The sequence below is a fragment of the Coregonus clupeaformis genome, chromosome 11 (genome assembly GCF_020615455.1).
Source record: "Coregonus clupeaformis isolate EN_2021a chromosome 11, ASM2061545v1, whole genome shotgun sequence".
Taxonomy (NCBI): Eukaryota; Metazoa; Chordata; class Actinopteri; order Salmoniformes; family Salmonidae; genus Coregonus; species Coregonus clupeaformis.
Window position 1 is genome coordinate 35,931,493 of NC_059202.1, and position 18,312 is coordinate 35,949,804.

At 44.6% G+C, this 18,312-nt stretch overlaps 1 protein-coding gene across 1 annotated transcript in view; it reads left to right on the forward strand.

Annotated features, from left to right (window-relative positions):
- LOC123491987 (homer protein homolog 3-like) overlaps positions 1-18,312 on the forward strand; it is a 50,489-nt gene that overhangs the window by 22,279 nt on the left and 9,898 nt on the right. Inside the window, exons 6-7 of the mRNA XM_045223590.1 lie at positions 1,809-1,945; positions 13,196-13,352. Coding sequence (XP_045079525.1) covers positions 1,809-1,945; positions 13,196-13,352 — 294 coding nt within the window. The remainder of the gene's footprint in view (positions 1-1,808; positions 1,946-13,195; positions 13,353-18,312) is intronic.

An 18,312-nucleotide genomic window follows, 5' to 3' on the forward strand; every position in this document is an offset into this window, starting at 1 on the left:
TCCCATAGCAGATCTGTGGGAGGGAGGGTTTGAGTTGCCAAACATCAGCCTCGAAACCTTAATGACTTGGAGAAGATCTGCAAAGAGGAGTGGGACAAAATCCCTCCTGAGATGTGTGCAAACCTGGTGGCCAACTACAGAAACGTCTGACCTCTGTGATTGCCAACAAGGGTTTTGCCACCAAGTACTAAGTCATGTTTTGCAGAGGGGTCAAATACTTTTTTCCTCTTTAAAATGCAAATCAATTTATAAAAAATTTTGACATGCGTTTTTCTGGATTTATTTGTTGTTATTCTGTCTCTCACTGTTCAAATAAACCTACCATTAAAATGATAGACTGATCATGTCTTTGTCAGTGGGCAAACGTACAAAATCAGCAGGGGATCATATACTTTTTTCCCTCACTGTATATACATATGAGATGAGTAGTGCAAGATATGTAAACATTATTAAAGTGACTAGTGTTCCATTTCTTAAAGTGGCCAGTGATTTCAATAGGCAGCAGCAGCCTCTAATGTTCTAGTGATGGCTATTTAAGTCTGATGGCATTGAGATAGAAGCTGTTTTTCATTCTCTCGGTCCCAGCTTTGATGCACCTGTACTGACCTCGCCTTTTGGATGATAGTGGGGTGAACAGGCAGTGGCTCGGGTGGTTGATCTTTTTGGCCTTCCTGTGACATCGGATGCTGTAGGTGTCTTGGAGGGCGGGTAGTTTGCCCCCGGTAATGCGTTCGGCAGACCGTACCACACCCTGGAGAGCCATGCGGTTGCGGGCGGTGCAGTTGCCGTACCAGGCGGTGATACAGCCCGACATGATTCTCTCAATTGTGCATCTGTAAAAGTTTGTGAGGGTTTTAGGTGCTAAGCCAAATTTCTTCAGCCTCCTGAGGTTGAAGAGGCTCTGTTGCGTCATCTTGACCACACTGTCTGCGTGGGTGGACCATTTCAGTTTGTCAGTGATGTGTACGCCAAGGAACTTGAAGCTTTCCACCTTCTCTCCCATTTCAGATTACAACAAATTATTGGATTTGAATGGGAACACTATAGGATATGCTCCGTCTTTATTTTAAGCATTTATGGTTTCTTAATTACCCTAACAGGTGCACCAACTTACAAGATAAAGATAGGGAGATCTCTCTCTGATATCTCTATGTGCTGTCTGTGTTAGTTCAGAAAGACACAGGAGATGGACACATCACTTGTTCAATTCACTACTTTAATAGAGCGGTTACATTTTTATAAAAAAACATATTCAAGTGAGACCTGGTTTCTTTAAACCAATCCTTAGGCCTGTTAACTCTGTGATGCCCTATATCAAGGGTGGCCAACCCTCCTTACATTTACATTTGAGTCATTTAGCGGACGCTCTTATCCAGAGCGACTTACAGTACTGAGTCAATACATTTTCATACAGTTTTTTCGTACTGGTCCCCCATGGGAATCGAACCCACAATCCTGGCATTGCAAGCGCCATGCTTTAGCAACTGAGCCACACAGGATCCTCTTGAGGTACGCAGGCTTTTTCTCTGGCCCTGCTGAAACACACCTGATTAAGATAATCAAGGTCTTAATGAGCCGCTGATTGGTAGAATCAGGTGTGTTAGATAGATAGTAGGGCTTGAGCAAAGACCTGCATACCCAGTAGCTCTTCAGGAGGCTGATTTGGCCAACCTACCCTTCATAATGTAGAGTAGTTGTGGGCAAGGCAACAAAGAAGAGTTGGACATGCAGTAGGACTGGAGTTGACAGGTGACCCATTTTGATGACACATCCGTCCTGTCACTAACCATGTCCCGGTTGCACCCCAGGAGCTGTCAGAGGACCGCCACTCGCCGCCGCTGCTGACTGTCAACGGGCCCGAGGACAAGCTGTTCCGCAGCAAGAGCGCCGACATGGAGCAGCTGACGTCAGAGAAGGAGCGCATCAAGAAGATGCTGTCTGAAGGGTAATGTTATGGAACAGGGCCCAATGAGATCCAAACAGCTCTTAGTCAGGTATACTTCCATTGTGCCACCGTGCTCATTCTATACGGTGGGCAGGGGAGAATCTCAATTGCATTCTCCTCGCGTCCTCTCTCCTCACTTCCTTCTCAAAACCCAGGAGAGAGGACAGGAGAAGTATGCAATTGAGATTTTCCCCAGGTCCCCCTTGGGAAAGAGGTATTCTGACCACAATGTGACTTCTTGGATAAATAAAGGTTAAATAAATATACTGTAGACTTCCCATGTCTTGTACAGTGGGGAAAAAAAGTATTTAGTCAGCCACCAATTGTGCAAGTTCTCCCACTTAAAAAGATGAGAGAGGCCTGTAATTTTCATCATAGGTACACGTGAACTATGACAGACAAAATTAGAAGAAAAAAATCCAGAAAATCGCATTGTAGGATTTTTAATGAATTTATTTGCAAATTATGGTGGAAAATAAGTATTTGGTCAATAACCAAAGTTTCTCAATACTTTGTTATATACCCTTTGTTGGCAATGACACAGGTCAAACGTTTTCTGTAAGTCTTCACAAGGTTTTCACACACTGTTGCTGGTATTTTGGCCCATTCCTCCATGCAGATCTCCTCTAGAGCAGTGATGTTTTGGGGCTGCTGCTGGGCAACACGGACTTTCAACTCCATCCAAAGATTTTCTATGGGGTTGAGATCTGGAGACTGGCTAGGCCACTCCAGGACCTTGAAATGCTTCTTACGAAGCCACTCCTTCGTTGCCCGGGCGGTGTGTTTGGGATCATTGTCATGCTGAAAGACCCAGCCACGTTTCATCTTCAATGCCCTTGCTGATGGAAGGAGGTTTTCACTAAAATACATGGCCCCATTCATTCTTTCCTTTACACGGATCAGTCGTCCTGGTCCCTTTGCAGAAAAACAGCCCCAAAGCATGATGTTTCCACCCCCATGCTTCACAGTAGGTATGGTGTTCTTTGGATGCAACTCAGCATTCTTTGTCCTCCAAACACGACGTGAGTTTTTACCAAAAAAGTTCTATTTTGGTTTCATCTGACCATATGACATTCTCCCAATCCTCTTCTGGATCATCCAAATGCACTCTAGCAAACTTCAGACGGGCCTGGACGTACTGGCTTAAGCAGGGGGGACACGTCTGGCACTGCAGGATTTGAGTCCCTGGCGGCGTAGTGTGTTACTGATGGTAGGCTTTGTTACTTTGGTCCCAGCTCTCTGCAGGTCATTCACTAGGTCCCCCCGTGCGGTTCTGGGATTTTTGCTCACCGTTCTTGTGATCATTTTGACCCCACGAGGTGAGATCTTGCGTGGAGCCCCAGATCGAGGGAGATTATCAGTGGTCTTGTATGTCTTCCATTTCCTAATAATTGCTCCCACAGTTGATTTCTTCAAACCAAGCTGCTTACCTATTGCAGATTCAGTCTTCCCAGCCTGGTGCAGGTCTACAATTTTGTTTCTGGTGTCCTTTGACAGCTCTTTGGTCTTGGCCATAGTGGAGTTTGGAGTGTGACTGTTTGAGGTTGTGGACAGGTGTCTTTTGTACTGATAACAAGTTCAAACAGGTGCCATTAATACAGGTAACGAGTGGAGGACAGAGGAGCCTCTTAAAGAAGAAGGTACAGGTCTGTGAGAGCCAGAAATCTTGCTTGTTTGTAGGTGACCAAATACTTATTTTCCACCATAATTTGAAAATAAATTCATTAAAAATCCTACAATGTGATTTTCTGGATTTTTTCTCTCTCAATTTGTCTGCATAGTTGACGTGTACCTATGATGAAAATTACAGGCCTCTCTCATCTTTTTAATTTGGAGAACTTGCACAATTGGTGGCTGACTAAATAAATTTTTCCCCACTGTATATGAATGACAAAAGCATACTGTATACACTATCTTTATCCAAATGGTAATAATGTGCCACTATCTCTGTGCAAGCACATTGGTGTCTTCAAATCACCTTTAAACCCATATTAGCTGGTGCCAGAATGTAACATTTTATTAAATATAAAATGTAAATGTAGCCTATTGTCTCTCACTGTCTTGTGTTGTCATGCAACTGTTTGGTTGCCTAGTGAGTCACTGAGCAGATATCACATTGTGTCGCCAGGCATAGTGTGCGTTCCCCATCTGATTTCTGGGGCAGCGTTTGCGCTAATGTGTCAAATGACGATAAAAGTTCAGTGACTTGTGATGCAAAAGCATAAATGTGATCACAATGGCAGATGTAAAGCCTTTTTAGAACATCGGATATATACAGTATATGGTGCCTAAGTGACTGGAACGCCACACACACATGCTGCGCTCGTTAAGTTAATTAATTGAACTCACCGCTACATAAGGGAGGAGCATGCATGGCAGGAGAAAAGCAGATTACTGCTTTAAGCAAACCATTAGATAATAACTTCTATATAGGCTATAGGATGTACAGAATGGGCCATGTTTTAGCTGTGGAAATGTACTAGCTAAATCAAGTCATGGCCCAAGGCAGTACAGTTTCTCCTATTGTGGAGGTTGTTGTGAGTGGGAGGATGAACCCACTGACAGGATTCCACTGACTACTGTATGAGGCTGAGTCATGTGTACTTAAAACAAGGTCATTAATGAGGCTCTACCACAGAGCCATTCAGACACCAGTCTGCCCTCCATCCCGCCCAAGCACACAATTTGACACTCCGTGTTCTCTGACAGCCCCTCCTTGTCGTTTTCTTGCATGTAGTGAGGTTTATATGTTTTTTTAGTGCCTGTTGCTATGGTGAGTTGGTTGGCAGGCGGTTAGAAATGGTATGGAGTGTGTTTTTGCCTGTGGCCATAGATGGTGGTCTTAGAAGACTGGTGTAACTTTCCCATCTCACTCATGTTATTTGAAAGCTCTTGTCCATTCAATCTAATGAAATCTAATAGTCCCACATTCAGGCATGCTAAAGCCCCTGAATCAAAATCAAATCACATTTTATTTGTCACATGCGCCGAATAGAACAGGTGTAGACCTTACCGTGAAATGCTTACTTACAAGCCCTTAACCAACAATGCAGTTCAAGAAAGAGTTTTAATATTTACTAAATAAACTAAAGTAAAACAAAATTTCAAAACATAAAAAGTAACACAATAAAATAACAATAACGAGACTATATACAGGGGGTACCGGTACCGAGTCAATATGCGGGGGTACAGGTTAGTCGAGGTAATTTGTACATGTACAGTGAGGGGGAAAAAAGTATTTGATCCCCTGCTGATCTTGTACGTTTGCCCACTGACAAAGACATGATCAGTCTATAATTTTAATGGTAGGTTTATTTGAACAGTGAGAGACAGATTAACAACAAAAAAATCCAGAAAAACGCATGTCAAAAATGTTATGTTATAAATTGATTTGCATTTTAATGAGGGAAATAAGTATTTGACCCCCTCTCAATCAGAAAGATTTCTGGCTCCCAGGTGTCTTTTATACAGGTAACGAGCTGAGATTAGGAGCACACTCTTAAAGGGAGTGCTTCTAATCTCAGCTTGTTACCTGTATAAAAGACACCTGTCCACAGAAGCAATCAATCAATCAGATTCCAAACTCTCCACCATGGCCAAGACCAAAGAGCTCTCCAAGGATGTCAGGAACAAGATTGTAGACCTACACAAGGCTGGAATGGGCTACAAGACCATCGCCAAGCAGCTTGGTGAGAAGGTGACAACAGTTGGTGCGATTATTCGCAAATGGAAGAAACACAAAATAACTGTCAGTCTCCCTAGGCCTGGGGCTCCACGCAAGATCTCACTCCGTGGAGTTGCAATGATCATGAGAATGGTGAGAAATCAGCCCAGAACTACACGGGAGGATCTTGTCAATGATCTCAAGGCAGCTGGGACCATAGTCACCAAGAAAACAATTGGTAACACACTACGCCGTGAAGGACTGAAATCCTGCAGCGCCCGCAAGTTCCCCTGCTCAAGAAAGCACATATACAGGCCCGTCTGAAGTTTGCCTATGAACATCTGAATGATTCAGAGGAGAACTGGGTGAAAGTGTTGTGGACAGATGAGACCAAAATCGAGCTCTTTGCCATCAACTCAACTCGCCGTGTTTGGAGGAGGAGGAATGCTGCCTATGACCCCAAGAACACCATCCCCACCGTCAAACATGGAGGTGGAAACATTATGCTTTGGGGGTGTTTTTCTGCTAAGGGGACAGGACAACTTCACTGCATCAAAGGGACTATGGACGGGGCCATGTACCGTCAAAGTCTTGGGTGAGAACCTCCTTCCCTCAGCCAGGGCATTGAAAATAGGTCGTGGATGGGTATTCCAGCATGACAATGACCCAAAACACATGGCCAAGGCAACAAAGGAGTGGCTCAAGAATAATCACATTAAGGTCCTGGAGTGGCCGAGCCATTCTCCAGACCTTAATCCCATAGAAAATCTGTGGAGGGAGTTGCCAAACGTCAGCCTCGAAACCTTAATGACTTGGAGAAGATCTGCAAAGAGGAGTGGGACAAAATCCCTCCTGAGATGTGTGCAAACCTGGTGGCCAACTACAAAAAACGTCTGACCTCTGTGATTGCCAACAAGGGTTTTGCCACCAAGTACTAAGTCATGTTTTGCAGAGGGGTCAAATACTTATTTCCTGCATTAAAATGCAAATTAATTGATAACATTTTTTAAATGCATTTTTCTGGATTTTGTTGTTGTTGGGGGGGGCCATTTGTCAATGTAAATAGTCCGGGTGGCCATTTGATTAATTGTTCAGCAGTCTTATGGCTTGGGGATAGAAGCTGTTAAGGAACATTTTGGTCCTAGACTTGGCGCTCCGGTACCGCTTGCCGTGCGGTAGCAGAGAGAACAGTCTATGACTTGGGTGATTGGGGTCTTCGACAATTTTGGGCCTTACTCTGACACCGCCTAGTATATACAGTGAGGGAAAAAAGTATTTGATCCCCTGCTGATTTTGTACGTTTGCCCACTGACAAAGACATGATCAGTCTATAATTTTAATGGTAGGTTTATTTTAACATTGAGAGACAGAATAACAAAACAAAAATCCAGAAAAACGCATGTCAAAAATGTTAGAAATTGATTTGCATTTTTATGAGGGAAATAAGTATTTGGCCCCTCTGCAAAACATGACTTAGTACTTGGTAGCAAAACCCTTATTGGCAATCACAGAGGTCAGACTTTTCTTGTAGTTGGCCACCACGTTTGCACACATCTCAGGAGGGATTTTGTCCCACTCCTCTTTGCAGATCTTCTCCAAGTCATTAAGGCTTCGAGGCTGACGTTTGGCAACTCGAACCTTCAGCTCCCTCCACAGATTTTCTATGGGATTAAGGTCTGGAGACTGGCTAGGCCACTCCAGGACCTTAATGTGCCTCTTCTTGAGCCACTCCTTTGTTGCCTTGGCCGTGTGTTTTGGGTCATTGTCATGCTGGAATACCCATCCACGACCCATTTTCAATGCCCTGGCTGAGGGAAGGAGGTTCTCACCCAAGATTTGACGGTACATGGCCACGTCCATCGTCCCTTTGATGCAGTGAAGTTCTCCTGTCCCCTTAGCAGAAAAACACCCCCAAAGCATAATGTTTCCACCTCCATGTTTGACGGTGGGGATGGTGTTCTTAGGGTCAGAGGCAGCATACCTCCTCCTCCAAACACGGCGAGTTGAGTTGATGCCAAAGAGCTCGATTTTGGTCTCATCTGACCACAACACTTTCACCCAGTTCTCCTCTGAATCATTCAGATATCCTCCAAACACGGCGAGTTGAGTTGATGCCAAAGAGCTCGATTTTGGTCTCATCTGACCACAACACTTTCACCCAGTTCTCCTCTGAATCATTCAGATGTTCATTGGCAAACTTCAGACGGGCCTGTATATGTGCTTTCTTGAGCAGGGGGACCTTTAGGGCGCTGCAGGATTTCAGTCCTTCACAGCGTAGTGTGTTACCAATTGTTTTCTTGGTGACTATGGTCCCAGCTGCCTTGAGATCATTGACAAGATCCTCCCGTGTAGTTCTGGGCTGATTTCTCACCATTCTCATGATCATTGCAACTCCACAGAGTGAGATCTTGCGTGGAGCCCCAGGCCTAGGGAGACTGACAATTATTTTGTGTTTCTTCCATTTGAGAATAATCGCACCAACTGTTGTCACCTTCTCACCAATCTGCTTGGCGATGGTCTTGTAGCCCATTCCAGCCTTGTGTAGGTCTACAATCTTGTCCCTGACATCCTTGGAGAGCTCTTTGATCTGATTGATTGATTGCTTCTGTGGACAAGTATCTTTTATACTGGTAACAAGCTGAGATTAGGAGCACTCCCTTTAAGAGTGTGCTCCTAATCTCAGCTCGTTACCTGTATAAGACACACCTGGGAGCCAGAAATCTTTCTGATTGAGAGGGGGTCAAATACTTACTTCCCTCATTAAAATGCAAATCAATTTATAACATTTTTGACATGCGTTTTTCTGGATTGTTTTGTTGTTATTCTGTCTCTCACTGTTCAAATAAACCTACCATTAAAATTATAGACTGATCATTTCTTTGTCAGTGGGCAAACGTAAAAAATCAGCAGGGGATCAAATACTTTTTTCCCTCACTGTAGGTCCTGGATGGAAGGAAGCTTGGCCCCAGTGATGTACTGGGCCGTACGCACTACCCTCTGTAGCGCCTTACGGTCTGATGCCGAGCAGTTGCCATAGCAGGCAGTGATGCAACCGGTTGCAGGATCAGGTTGCTCTCAATGGTGCAGCTGTGTTACGTTCCCTCTTCCGAGAGGAGTGCGTAACATAAATGGGGGCTCGTCCGGGATTTCATTAAACCCACCAGACCCTGCTGCACTGAGCTCTCTGAGTTGTGATTGAGGTGTGATGGTGGGTTATGAGTTTGGGTGACTTGTTTAGTTTGTATGCATTCAGGAGGCTGCTGTATACAAGATGGCTGCCTCAGCCATCTCCAAGTTCATTGAAGCGCCCTCTGTTGATAGTTTGGTGAGGTTTCGGAAAATAGATATTTTCGCTATTGCTAACCATTATGGAATTGTTATCCCTGAGAAAGCCCTAAAGGCGGAGCTTTTGGTGCTAGTCAGGGAGGGTTTAGTGAGAGAGCGAATTCTCTCATTTCAAGATAAGGAGCGGGAGGCTTCAGGAGAGGAGACGGGTAGACCTTCTGATGCCAAGTCGGAGGACAGGACGGAGGAAGGGGTTGCTCGTACCCCCTTTACATTTCCCCGATTCAATCCTTTATCTTCTGCTTCAGGTCGTTCAAGCGGGACCGCTAGGCTAAAGGTGAGGCCGGCCCGGTTAGAAATGGAGCAAAAAGATAAAGAGAGACAGATGCGGTTTGAACTTGAAATTAAGAAAATTGAAATTGAAAAGGAAAAGGAGGTGAGAATCGGACAACTGGAGCTAGACGCTGGCTTCAGTGCGACTCCACAAACTGCTTATCATCAAGCCCACTTTGATGTAAGTAAAAATATAGCGTTAGTCCCTCCATTCCGAGAGTCGGAAGTTGATTCCTATTTCTTTGCTTTTGAGCGTGTGGCCGCTGCACTACATTGGCCACCCGAGGTTTGGCCGCTCCTGTTACAATGTAAATTGTCTGGGAAAGCCCAGGAAGTAGTAGCTGCTCTCTCCCTGGAAGACAGTTTACAGTATGATACAGTTAAAACTACCGTGTTGCGGGCTTATGAGTTGGTGCCTGAAGCTTATAGACAGCGCTTCAGGAACCACAAAGAAACATCTCACCGTACTTTTGTTGAGTTTGCAAGGGACAAAGTCTCTGTTTAATCGCTGGTGTTCAGCCAGCAAAGCTAACACCTTTGCTGATATTCGGGAGTTGATGCTGTTAGAGGATTTTAAAAGCAACCTCCCTGATAGAATTGTAGTTCATTTAAATGAACAGAAAGTGGTGACATTGGCCCAGGCAGCAGTGTTAGCAGATGAGTACGCTTTGACACACAAGACTGTCTTTGGTGCGCCTCGTTTTGAAGACTGAACGATTACATCATCAGTGCCTCGTTCAGGTCGCTTTTCCTCTGACAACCCTAAGCCTTTTCATGAAAACCGTGAATGTTTTTGCTGTCACCAAAAGGGTAATGTGATTGTGGACTGCCCGGTTTTGAAAAAGAAACCAAAACAGTCCCTGTCACCTTCCCAAAAATGAAAAGTATGGGTTTAGTCAAGTCTTTGGCTCGTCCGTTGGACCGAGTTATTGATTCAGCATTTGAGAAACCGGATCCTGTCTATGCTCCGTTTATATTTGCCGGTTGTGTTTCCTTAACTGGAGAACAAGCTGATCAAAAGCCCATTCAAATCTTACGAGACACCGGGGCGGCGCAGTCAGTAATGTTTACTGATGCTTTACCCTGGTCTCCTGAAACGTATTGTGGCTTGCATGTCATATTAAAAGGGATCGAGACAACAACAGTACCTGTACCATTACACTGGGTCCACTTAGTGTCAGACTTGGTATCAGGATGTTTCCGTGTTGGTGTAGTGTCTACACTGCCAGTAAAAGGAGTTACATTGTTACTAGGGAATGATATTGCTGGTGGTAACGTCCCTCCTGTGTTAGAGGTAGTAGACAACCCAGAAATCAGAATTGCAGATGATAAGCTGGTTCAAGCATTTCCACATGTTTTTCCAGCTTGTGTGTTAACGAGGGCACAATCTCGCAAGCTAGGAGATGTGGTGGATTTGGCTAGTTCCATTTTTGAGAAGGTTGAGGTAGAAGACAATGCACCGAGTATTCCTTCTGCATTGCGGACTAAGGCAGGGGAAAGTGAAATCGCGCCCCAATTACATGACATTCTTTTGTCTGTCACCCCTGAGAAGGTGATTAAATGTCAAAAGAGAGACACAAGTCTTCGCAAGTGTTTTACTTCGGTAATGTCCATTGAGGAAGCTAAAACTAAGGAGAATGCTTCTTTAACCCTCAATTTGGCCAAGTGTGAGTTTGGGAAGGCTACTGTGACTTACTTAGGGAAACAAGTGGGACGAGGTCAAGTGCGCCCAGTAACTGGCAAAGTGGAAGCAATTGTTGCTTATCCTGCTCCCACGACTCGCCGCCAGTTGCGCAGATTCCTGGGGATGGTAGGGTACTATCGTGCATTCTGTAAGAATTTCTCGACGGTAGTAGCTCCCCTTACATCTCTGCTTAGTCCTAAGGTACCATTTATGTGGTCCCAGGACTGTAACTATGCTTTTGAGTCCGCTAAAGCGCTACTTTGTAGTGCCCCAGTGCTTGCCGCCCCCAACTTTGACAAACCTTTTAAGTTGGAGGTAGACGCAACCAGAACCAGAATGGCTGAGAGTTATAGCATGTTGGTTGTTGCTAAAACATTTGGTATGTACTGTGTAGTTGTTGCTGTGAGAACCAATTGTAATGTTTTGTGTTAGTTTGTTGCTCAGAGAGTTTCTTTAATGTCCTGAGTTAGTTTTTTTTCTCAGGTTTTGTTGTGAACCAGTTTGTGCTATTTTGTTTCATTTGTTCCCAAGGGGGGATGGGGAAGGCACCTAGGGAGTGCTTAGGCAAGAGGCCCGCGGGCATACATTACCCGTAGAAGTTAACTGTCTATGCACACTAGGACAGACCTGGGCGGACCATCCCTTGTATTTTGGTTAGTGCACCAGGTGGTGCTAGTTAAGTAAGTAGTGGGTAGGCAGGTAAGGTAGGAGAGGGGGCTTTGATATTTACTTTCTTTGCTTTGGTTCCGTCCAGCCCCTTTTCCCCAAACTTACCGTGCGAAGGAATACATTCCCTGTTAACGGTATTCTCTGCCTTTTGTCATCCTTACTCACACCTACAGTCCCATACCTCTTTCACGGCACGGAGAGTTGAGTTGTAGCAGGGTGTTGCGTTCCCTCTTCCGAGAGGAGTGCATAACAAGCTGTATAACTTTTTGAGGATCTGGGGACCCATGCCAAATCTTTTCAGTCTCCTGAGGGGGGAAATGTTTTGTTGTGCCCTCTTCATGACTGTCTTGGTGTGTTTGGACCATGATAGTTTGTTGGTGAGGTGGACACCAAGGAACTTGAAACTCTCGACCCGCTCCACTACAGCCCCGTCAAGGGTAATGGGGGCCAGTTCAGCCCTCCTTTTCCTGTGGTCCACGATCAGCTCCTTTGTCTTACTCACATTGAGGGAGAGGTTGTTGTCCTGGCACCACTCTGCCAGGTCTCTGACCTCCTCCCTATAGGCTGTCTCATTGTTGTCGGTGATCAGGCCTACCACTGTTGTGTCGTCAGCAAACTTAATGATGGTGTTGGTGTCTTGTTTGGCCACGCAGTCGTGGGTGAACAGGAGGGGACTAAGCACGCACTCCTGAGGGGCCCTAGAGCTTTGGGGGCACTATGGTGTTGAACACTGAGCTGTAGTCAATGAACAGTATTCTCACATAGGTGTTCCTTTTGTCCAGGTGGGAAAGGGCAGTGTGGAGTGCGATTGAGATTGCGTCATCTGTGGATCTGTTGGGGCAGTATGTGAATTGGAGTGGGTCTAAGGTTTCCGGGATGATGGTGTTGATGTGAGCCATGACCAGCCTTTCAAAGCACTTTATGGATACCGACGTGAGTGCTACGGGCGGTAGTCATTTAGGAAGGTTACCTTCGCTTCCTTGGGCACAGGGACTATGGTGGTCTGCTTGAAACATGTAGGTATTACAGACTCGGTCAGGGAGAGGTTGAAAATGTCAGTGAAGACACCTGCCAGTTGGTCTGCGCATGCTTTGGGAACACGTCCTGGTAATCCGTCTGGCCCCGCGGCTTTGTGAATGTTGACCTGTTTTTAAAGGTCTTGCTCACATCGGCTACCGAGAGCGTGATCACACAGTCGTCAGGAACAGCTGGTGCTCTCAAGCATGCTTCAGTGTTGCTTGCCTTGAAGCGAGCATAGGCAAGGCATAGGCAAGGCATTTAGCTCGTCTGGTAGGCTTGCGTCACTGGGCAGCTCGTGGCTGGGTTTCCCTTTGTAGTCCGTAATAGTTTACAAGCCCTGCCACATCCGACGAGCGTCAGAGCCGGTGTAGTAGGATTCAATCTTAATCCTGTATTGACGCTTTGCCTGTTTGATGGTTCGTCTGAGGGCGTAGCAGAATTTCTTATAAGCATCCGGATTAGTGTCCCGTTCCTTGAAAGCGGCAGCTCTAGCCTTTAGCTCTATATATCACTTGGTGAGCAGTACATTGAACCTGACTATGACCTGATTTGTCTAATCATGGTGCACTTATCTTCTGATTGGTTTTTCCTACAGGTCCATATGTGAGATTAACCTGGAGGCAGAGCTGTTCACCCTGCAGGATAGCAACGCTAAGCTAGTGGCGGCACTTCACGAGGCTAACACTGGTGTGGTGGAGTGGAAGAAACAGCTGGCTGAGTATCAGGAGGAGACTGAGAGGCTCCGAGATCAGGTAAGCGCTATGGCGACAAACCAGTGCTACAGTGAGGGAAAAAAGTATTTGATCCCCTGCTGATTTTGTACGTTTGCCCACGGACAAAGACATGATCAGTCTATAATTTTAATGGTAGGTTTATTTGAACAGTGAGAGACAGAATAACAACAACAAAATCCAGAAAAACGCATGTCAAGAATGTTATAAATTGATTTGCATTTTAATGAGGGAAATAAGTATTGTATATATAGTATAAGTAAACAAGAATGGTAAAATTGTCACACAAGCAACTAACAACAGTCTATGGAGGTGTATGCTCAATTAAAATATTGTCCCATGTACAGTTGAAGTCGGAAGTTAACATGCACTTAGGTTGGAGTCATTAAAACTCGTTTTTCAACCACTCCACAAATTTCTTGTTAACAAAATATAGTTTTGGCAAGTCAGTTAGGACATCTACTTTGTGCATGACACAAGTAATTTTTCCAACAATTGTTTACAGACAGATTATTTCACTTATAATTCCCTGTATGACTGTGCCTTTTAAACAGCTTGGAAAATTCCATGGCTTTAGAAGCTTCTGATAGGCTAATTGACATCATTTGAGTCAATTGGAGGTGTACCTGTGGATGTATTTCAAGGCCTACCTTCAAACACAGTGCCTCTTTGCTTGACATCATGGGAAAATCAAAAGAAATCAGCCAAGACCTCCAAAAAAAAAATGGTAGACATCCACAAGTCTGGTTCATCCTTGGGTGCAATTTCCAAACGCCTGAAGGTACCACGTACATCTGTACAAACAATAGTATGCAAGTATAAACACCATGGGCCCAAGCAGCCGTTATACCGCTCAGGAAGGAGACGTGTTCTGTCTCCTAGAGATGAACATACTCTGGTGCGAAAAGTGCAAATCAATCCCAGAACAACAGCAAAGGACCTTGTGAAGATGCTGGAGGAAACGGGTACAAAAGTATCTATATCCACAGTAAAACAAGTTCTATATCGACATAACCTGAAAGGCCGCTCAGCATACTTTTTGGAGAAATGTCCTCTGGTCTGATGAAACAAAAATAGAACTGTTTGGCCATAATGACCATCGTTATGTTTGGAGGAAAAAGGCAAGCTGAAGAACACCATCCCAACCTGTCACGCCCTGTCCTACAGAACTCTAGTTAGTTTGGTCAGGGTGTGCATGTTGAGTTCTATGTGGTGGTAGATCTATGTTTAGATCTAGGTTTTGTATGTCTATGTTTGGCCGGGTGTGATTCCCAATCAGAGGCAGCTGTCGCTTGTTGTCTCTGATTGGGGATCATACTTAGGCAGCCAGTTTTCCTGCCTGGGTTGTGGGATCTTGTTCGTGTATAGCCTTCCGACGTCACGTTTCGTTGCCTTTTGTTGTTTTGTATGTTTATACAGTTTAATAAACATGTATGCATTTCACGCTGCGCCTTGGTCTGACCCGTTCATCAACGACCGTGACACAACCATGAAGCATGGGGGTGGCAGCATCATGCTGTGGGGGTGCTTTGCTGCAGGAGGGACTTGTGCACTTCACAAAATAAATGGCATCCTGAGGAAGGAAAATTATGTGGATATATTGAAGCAACATCTCAAGACATCAGTCAGGAAGGTAAAGCTTGGTCGCAAATGTGTCTTCCAAATGGACAATGACCACAAGCATACTTCCAAAGTTGTGGCAAAATGGCTTAAGGACAACAAAGTCAACGTATTGGAGTGGCCATCACAAAGCCCTGACCTCAATCCTATAGAAAATGTGTGGGCAGAACTGAAAAAGCGTGTGCGCGCAAGGAGGCCTACAAACCTGACTCCGTTACACCAGCTCTGTCAGGAGGAATGGGCCAAAATTCACCCAACTTATTGTGGGAAGCTTGTGGAAGGCTACCCGAAACGTTCGACCCAAGTTAAACAATTTAAAGGCAATGCTACCAAATACTAATTGAGTGTATGTAAACTTCTGACCCACTGGGAATGTGATGAAAGAAAGAAAAGCTTAAATAAATCATTATTTCTCTCTACTATTATTCTGACATTGCACATTCTTAAAATAAAGTGGTGATCCTAACTGACCTAAGACAGGGAATTTTTACTAGGATTAAAATGTCAGGAATTGTGAAAAATTGAGTTTAAATGTATTTGGCTAAGGTGTATGTAAACTTCCGACTTCAACTGTACATTGTGTAATTTACTGATGGTCCCTAACTAGCCCCATAGGGATGTCGAATGTCAAACCAAATTGACCATGGGCGAATTGATGATTACAGCTCTGGGCATGTGGGCAGGATTTAAATGAACCCAACCCAAGGAAAACTGTTACAGTACCCTTCATTCCATGGCATCCAATTTTTTTCCTATCATCTCGCAAATCTCAGTTTTGGACGAGACTGACTTTATTACAAATTAACCTATTAACACTTTGTAGTCAATGTTTGACACTATAATAAAATGTTTCTGACTCATATCGATGCCACAGGCCGTTTTCAAAACGAAAAGTTGCTTTGTAGGGGCAGTCACTCTTTAAACCTGGGTTATATCAGAGGACCATACTGAAATTTGGTAAATGCAGCTCATTCAGAGCTGCGGATACCATTGGTTTGATACAATGTTTATTCCTTTCGGGGGATATCACTGTTGACGTGCCTCGATAATCAGAGGGTGAAATGTGTTTTGCATAACTTAAACTTAATTTAAAAAAAGAGATGTGCCCTTGGTCAAGCTTAATGAGGTATTTTCATGTGGCAGATTTAAAGTACCACCGCAACAAATCTGCTTGGAAGAAATGGCTGTCAACAGTCCTATTTTAGCTCCAGGCACTGAGGAGAACAACATCCATCTCAGTCCAACAAAGTGAAGGTTATCGCCTTTTGTAACAAAGTCAACCAGGTGGTTGGAAGTAGACCATTTCTCCAGTGCTTGGCAGGGCGGGAAGGCAGTTTTAGGACAGGACACCCTACTTCCCCCTTGCCTTAGTTAGGGAGGAAAAGACAAAACACCAGAGAGGAAGAGCAGGGACGCAATTGGCTAGGATTTTCTACCATGTCACCATTCAAAGAAAGCCCTTTCCTTTCCAGGCTCTCGAAGCAGTAGACTAGTTTTGTTAAATGAGGGCTCTGGTGGTTTATTTTCGGGGTTATCTCTGACACTGCAGGGATGCTCTGGTCCCCCGCCTGCTCTCTCATGTCTTGCCTTGCACTTCTGTAGACAGTAGCTGAGATGTGGTAGGAGCGAAGGCGAGGAAGTCTTCTGTAAAGACAAACCATATCAAGAGATGGTAGAGCACACACTGTTTTAAAAGCCCATCTGTTGGTTCTCTCATAATGCTAACATTAGCCATCTTTTCTGCTCATTTTACCATAATGTATTCGTTACTTGTTTCAATGTCACATGCACAAGTACAGTGAAATGCCTTTCTTGCAAACTCGAAATACAAAAATACAAAAACAATGTAATACTAGAAAAAAAACACACGAGAAATATGAAGAACACAATAAGTAAGTAAGCAAGCATACTATATACAGGGTCAATTCCAATACCATATTTACAATGTGCAGGAATACTGGAGTGATGGAGGTAGATATGTATAGGGGAAAGGTGACTAGGCAACAGGATATAAGATAAACAGAGTAACAGCAGCTTGTATGTGAGTGGGTGTGTGTAGAGTCAGTATAAATGTATGTGTATATTATTTGTGAGTGGGTTAACTCAGATAGTCCGTGTAGCTATTTTGTTAGCTACTTATTAGTCTTATGGCTTTGGGACAGAAGTTGTTCAAGAGCCTGTTGGTGTCAGACTTGATGCACCGGTACCTCTTGCCGTGTGGAAGCGGAGAGAATAGTCTATGGCTTGGGTGGTTGGATTCTGGTTGGAAACTGCCACCTTACCCCTATATCTTTAACAATTTTCCAGGCCTTCCTACCACACCGCCTGATATACAGTGGGGAGAACAAGTATTTGATACACTGCCGATTTTGCAGGTTTTCCTACTTACAAAGCATGTAGGTCTGTAATTTTTATCATAGGTACACTTCAACTGTGAGAGACGGAATCTAAAACAAAAATCAAGAAAATCACATTGTATGATTTTTAAGTAATTAATTTGCATTTTATTGCATGACATAAGTATTTGATACATCAGAAAAGCAGAACTTAATATTTGGTACAGAAACCTTGGTTTGCAATTACAGAGATAATATGTTTCCTGTAGGTCTTGACCAGGTTTGCACACACTGCAGCAGGGATTTTGGCCCACTCCTCCATACAGACCTTTTCCAGATCCTTCAGGTTTCGGGGCTGTCGCTGGGCAATACGGAGTTTCAGCTCCCTCCAAAGATTTTCTATTGGGTTCAGGTCTGGAGACTGGCTAGGCCACTCCAGGACCTTGAGATGCTTCTTACGGAGCCACTCCTTAGTTGCCCTGGCTGTGTGTTTCGGGTCGTTGTCATGCTGGAAGACCCAGCCACGACCCATCTTCAATGCTCTTACTGAGGGAAGGAGGTTGTTGGCCAAGATCTCGCGATACATGGCCCCATCCATCCTCCCCTCAATACGGTGCAGTTGTCCTGTCCCCTTTGCAGAAAAGCATCCCCAAAGAATTATGTTTCCACCTCCATGCTTCACGGTTGGGATGGTGTTCTTGGGGTTGTACTCATCCTTCTTCTTCCTCCAAACACGGCGAGTGGAGTTTAGACCAAAAAGCTATATTTTTGTCTCATCAGACCACATGACCTTCTCCCATTCCTCCTCTGGATCATCCAGATGGTCATTGGCAAACTTCAGACGGGCCTGGACATACGCTGGCTTGAGCAGGGGGACCTTGTGTGCGTTGCAGGATTTTAATCCATGACGGCGTAGTGTGTTACTAATGGTTTTCTTTGAGACTGTGGTCCCAGCTCTCTTCAGGTCATTGACCAGGTCCTGCCGTGTAGTTCTGGGCTTATCCCTTACCTTCCTCATGATCATT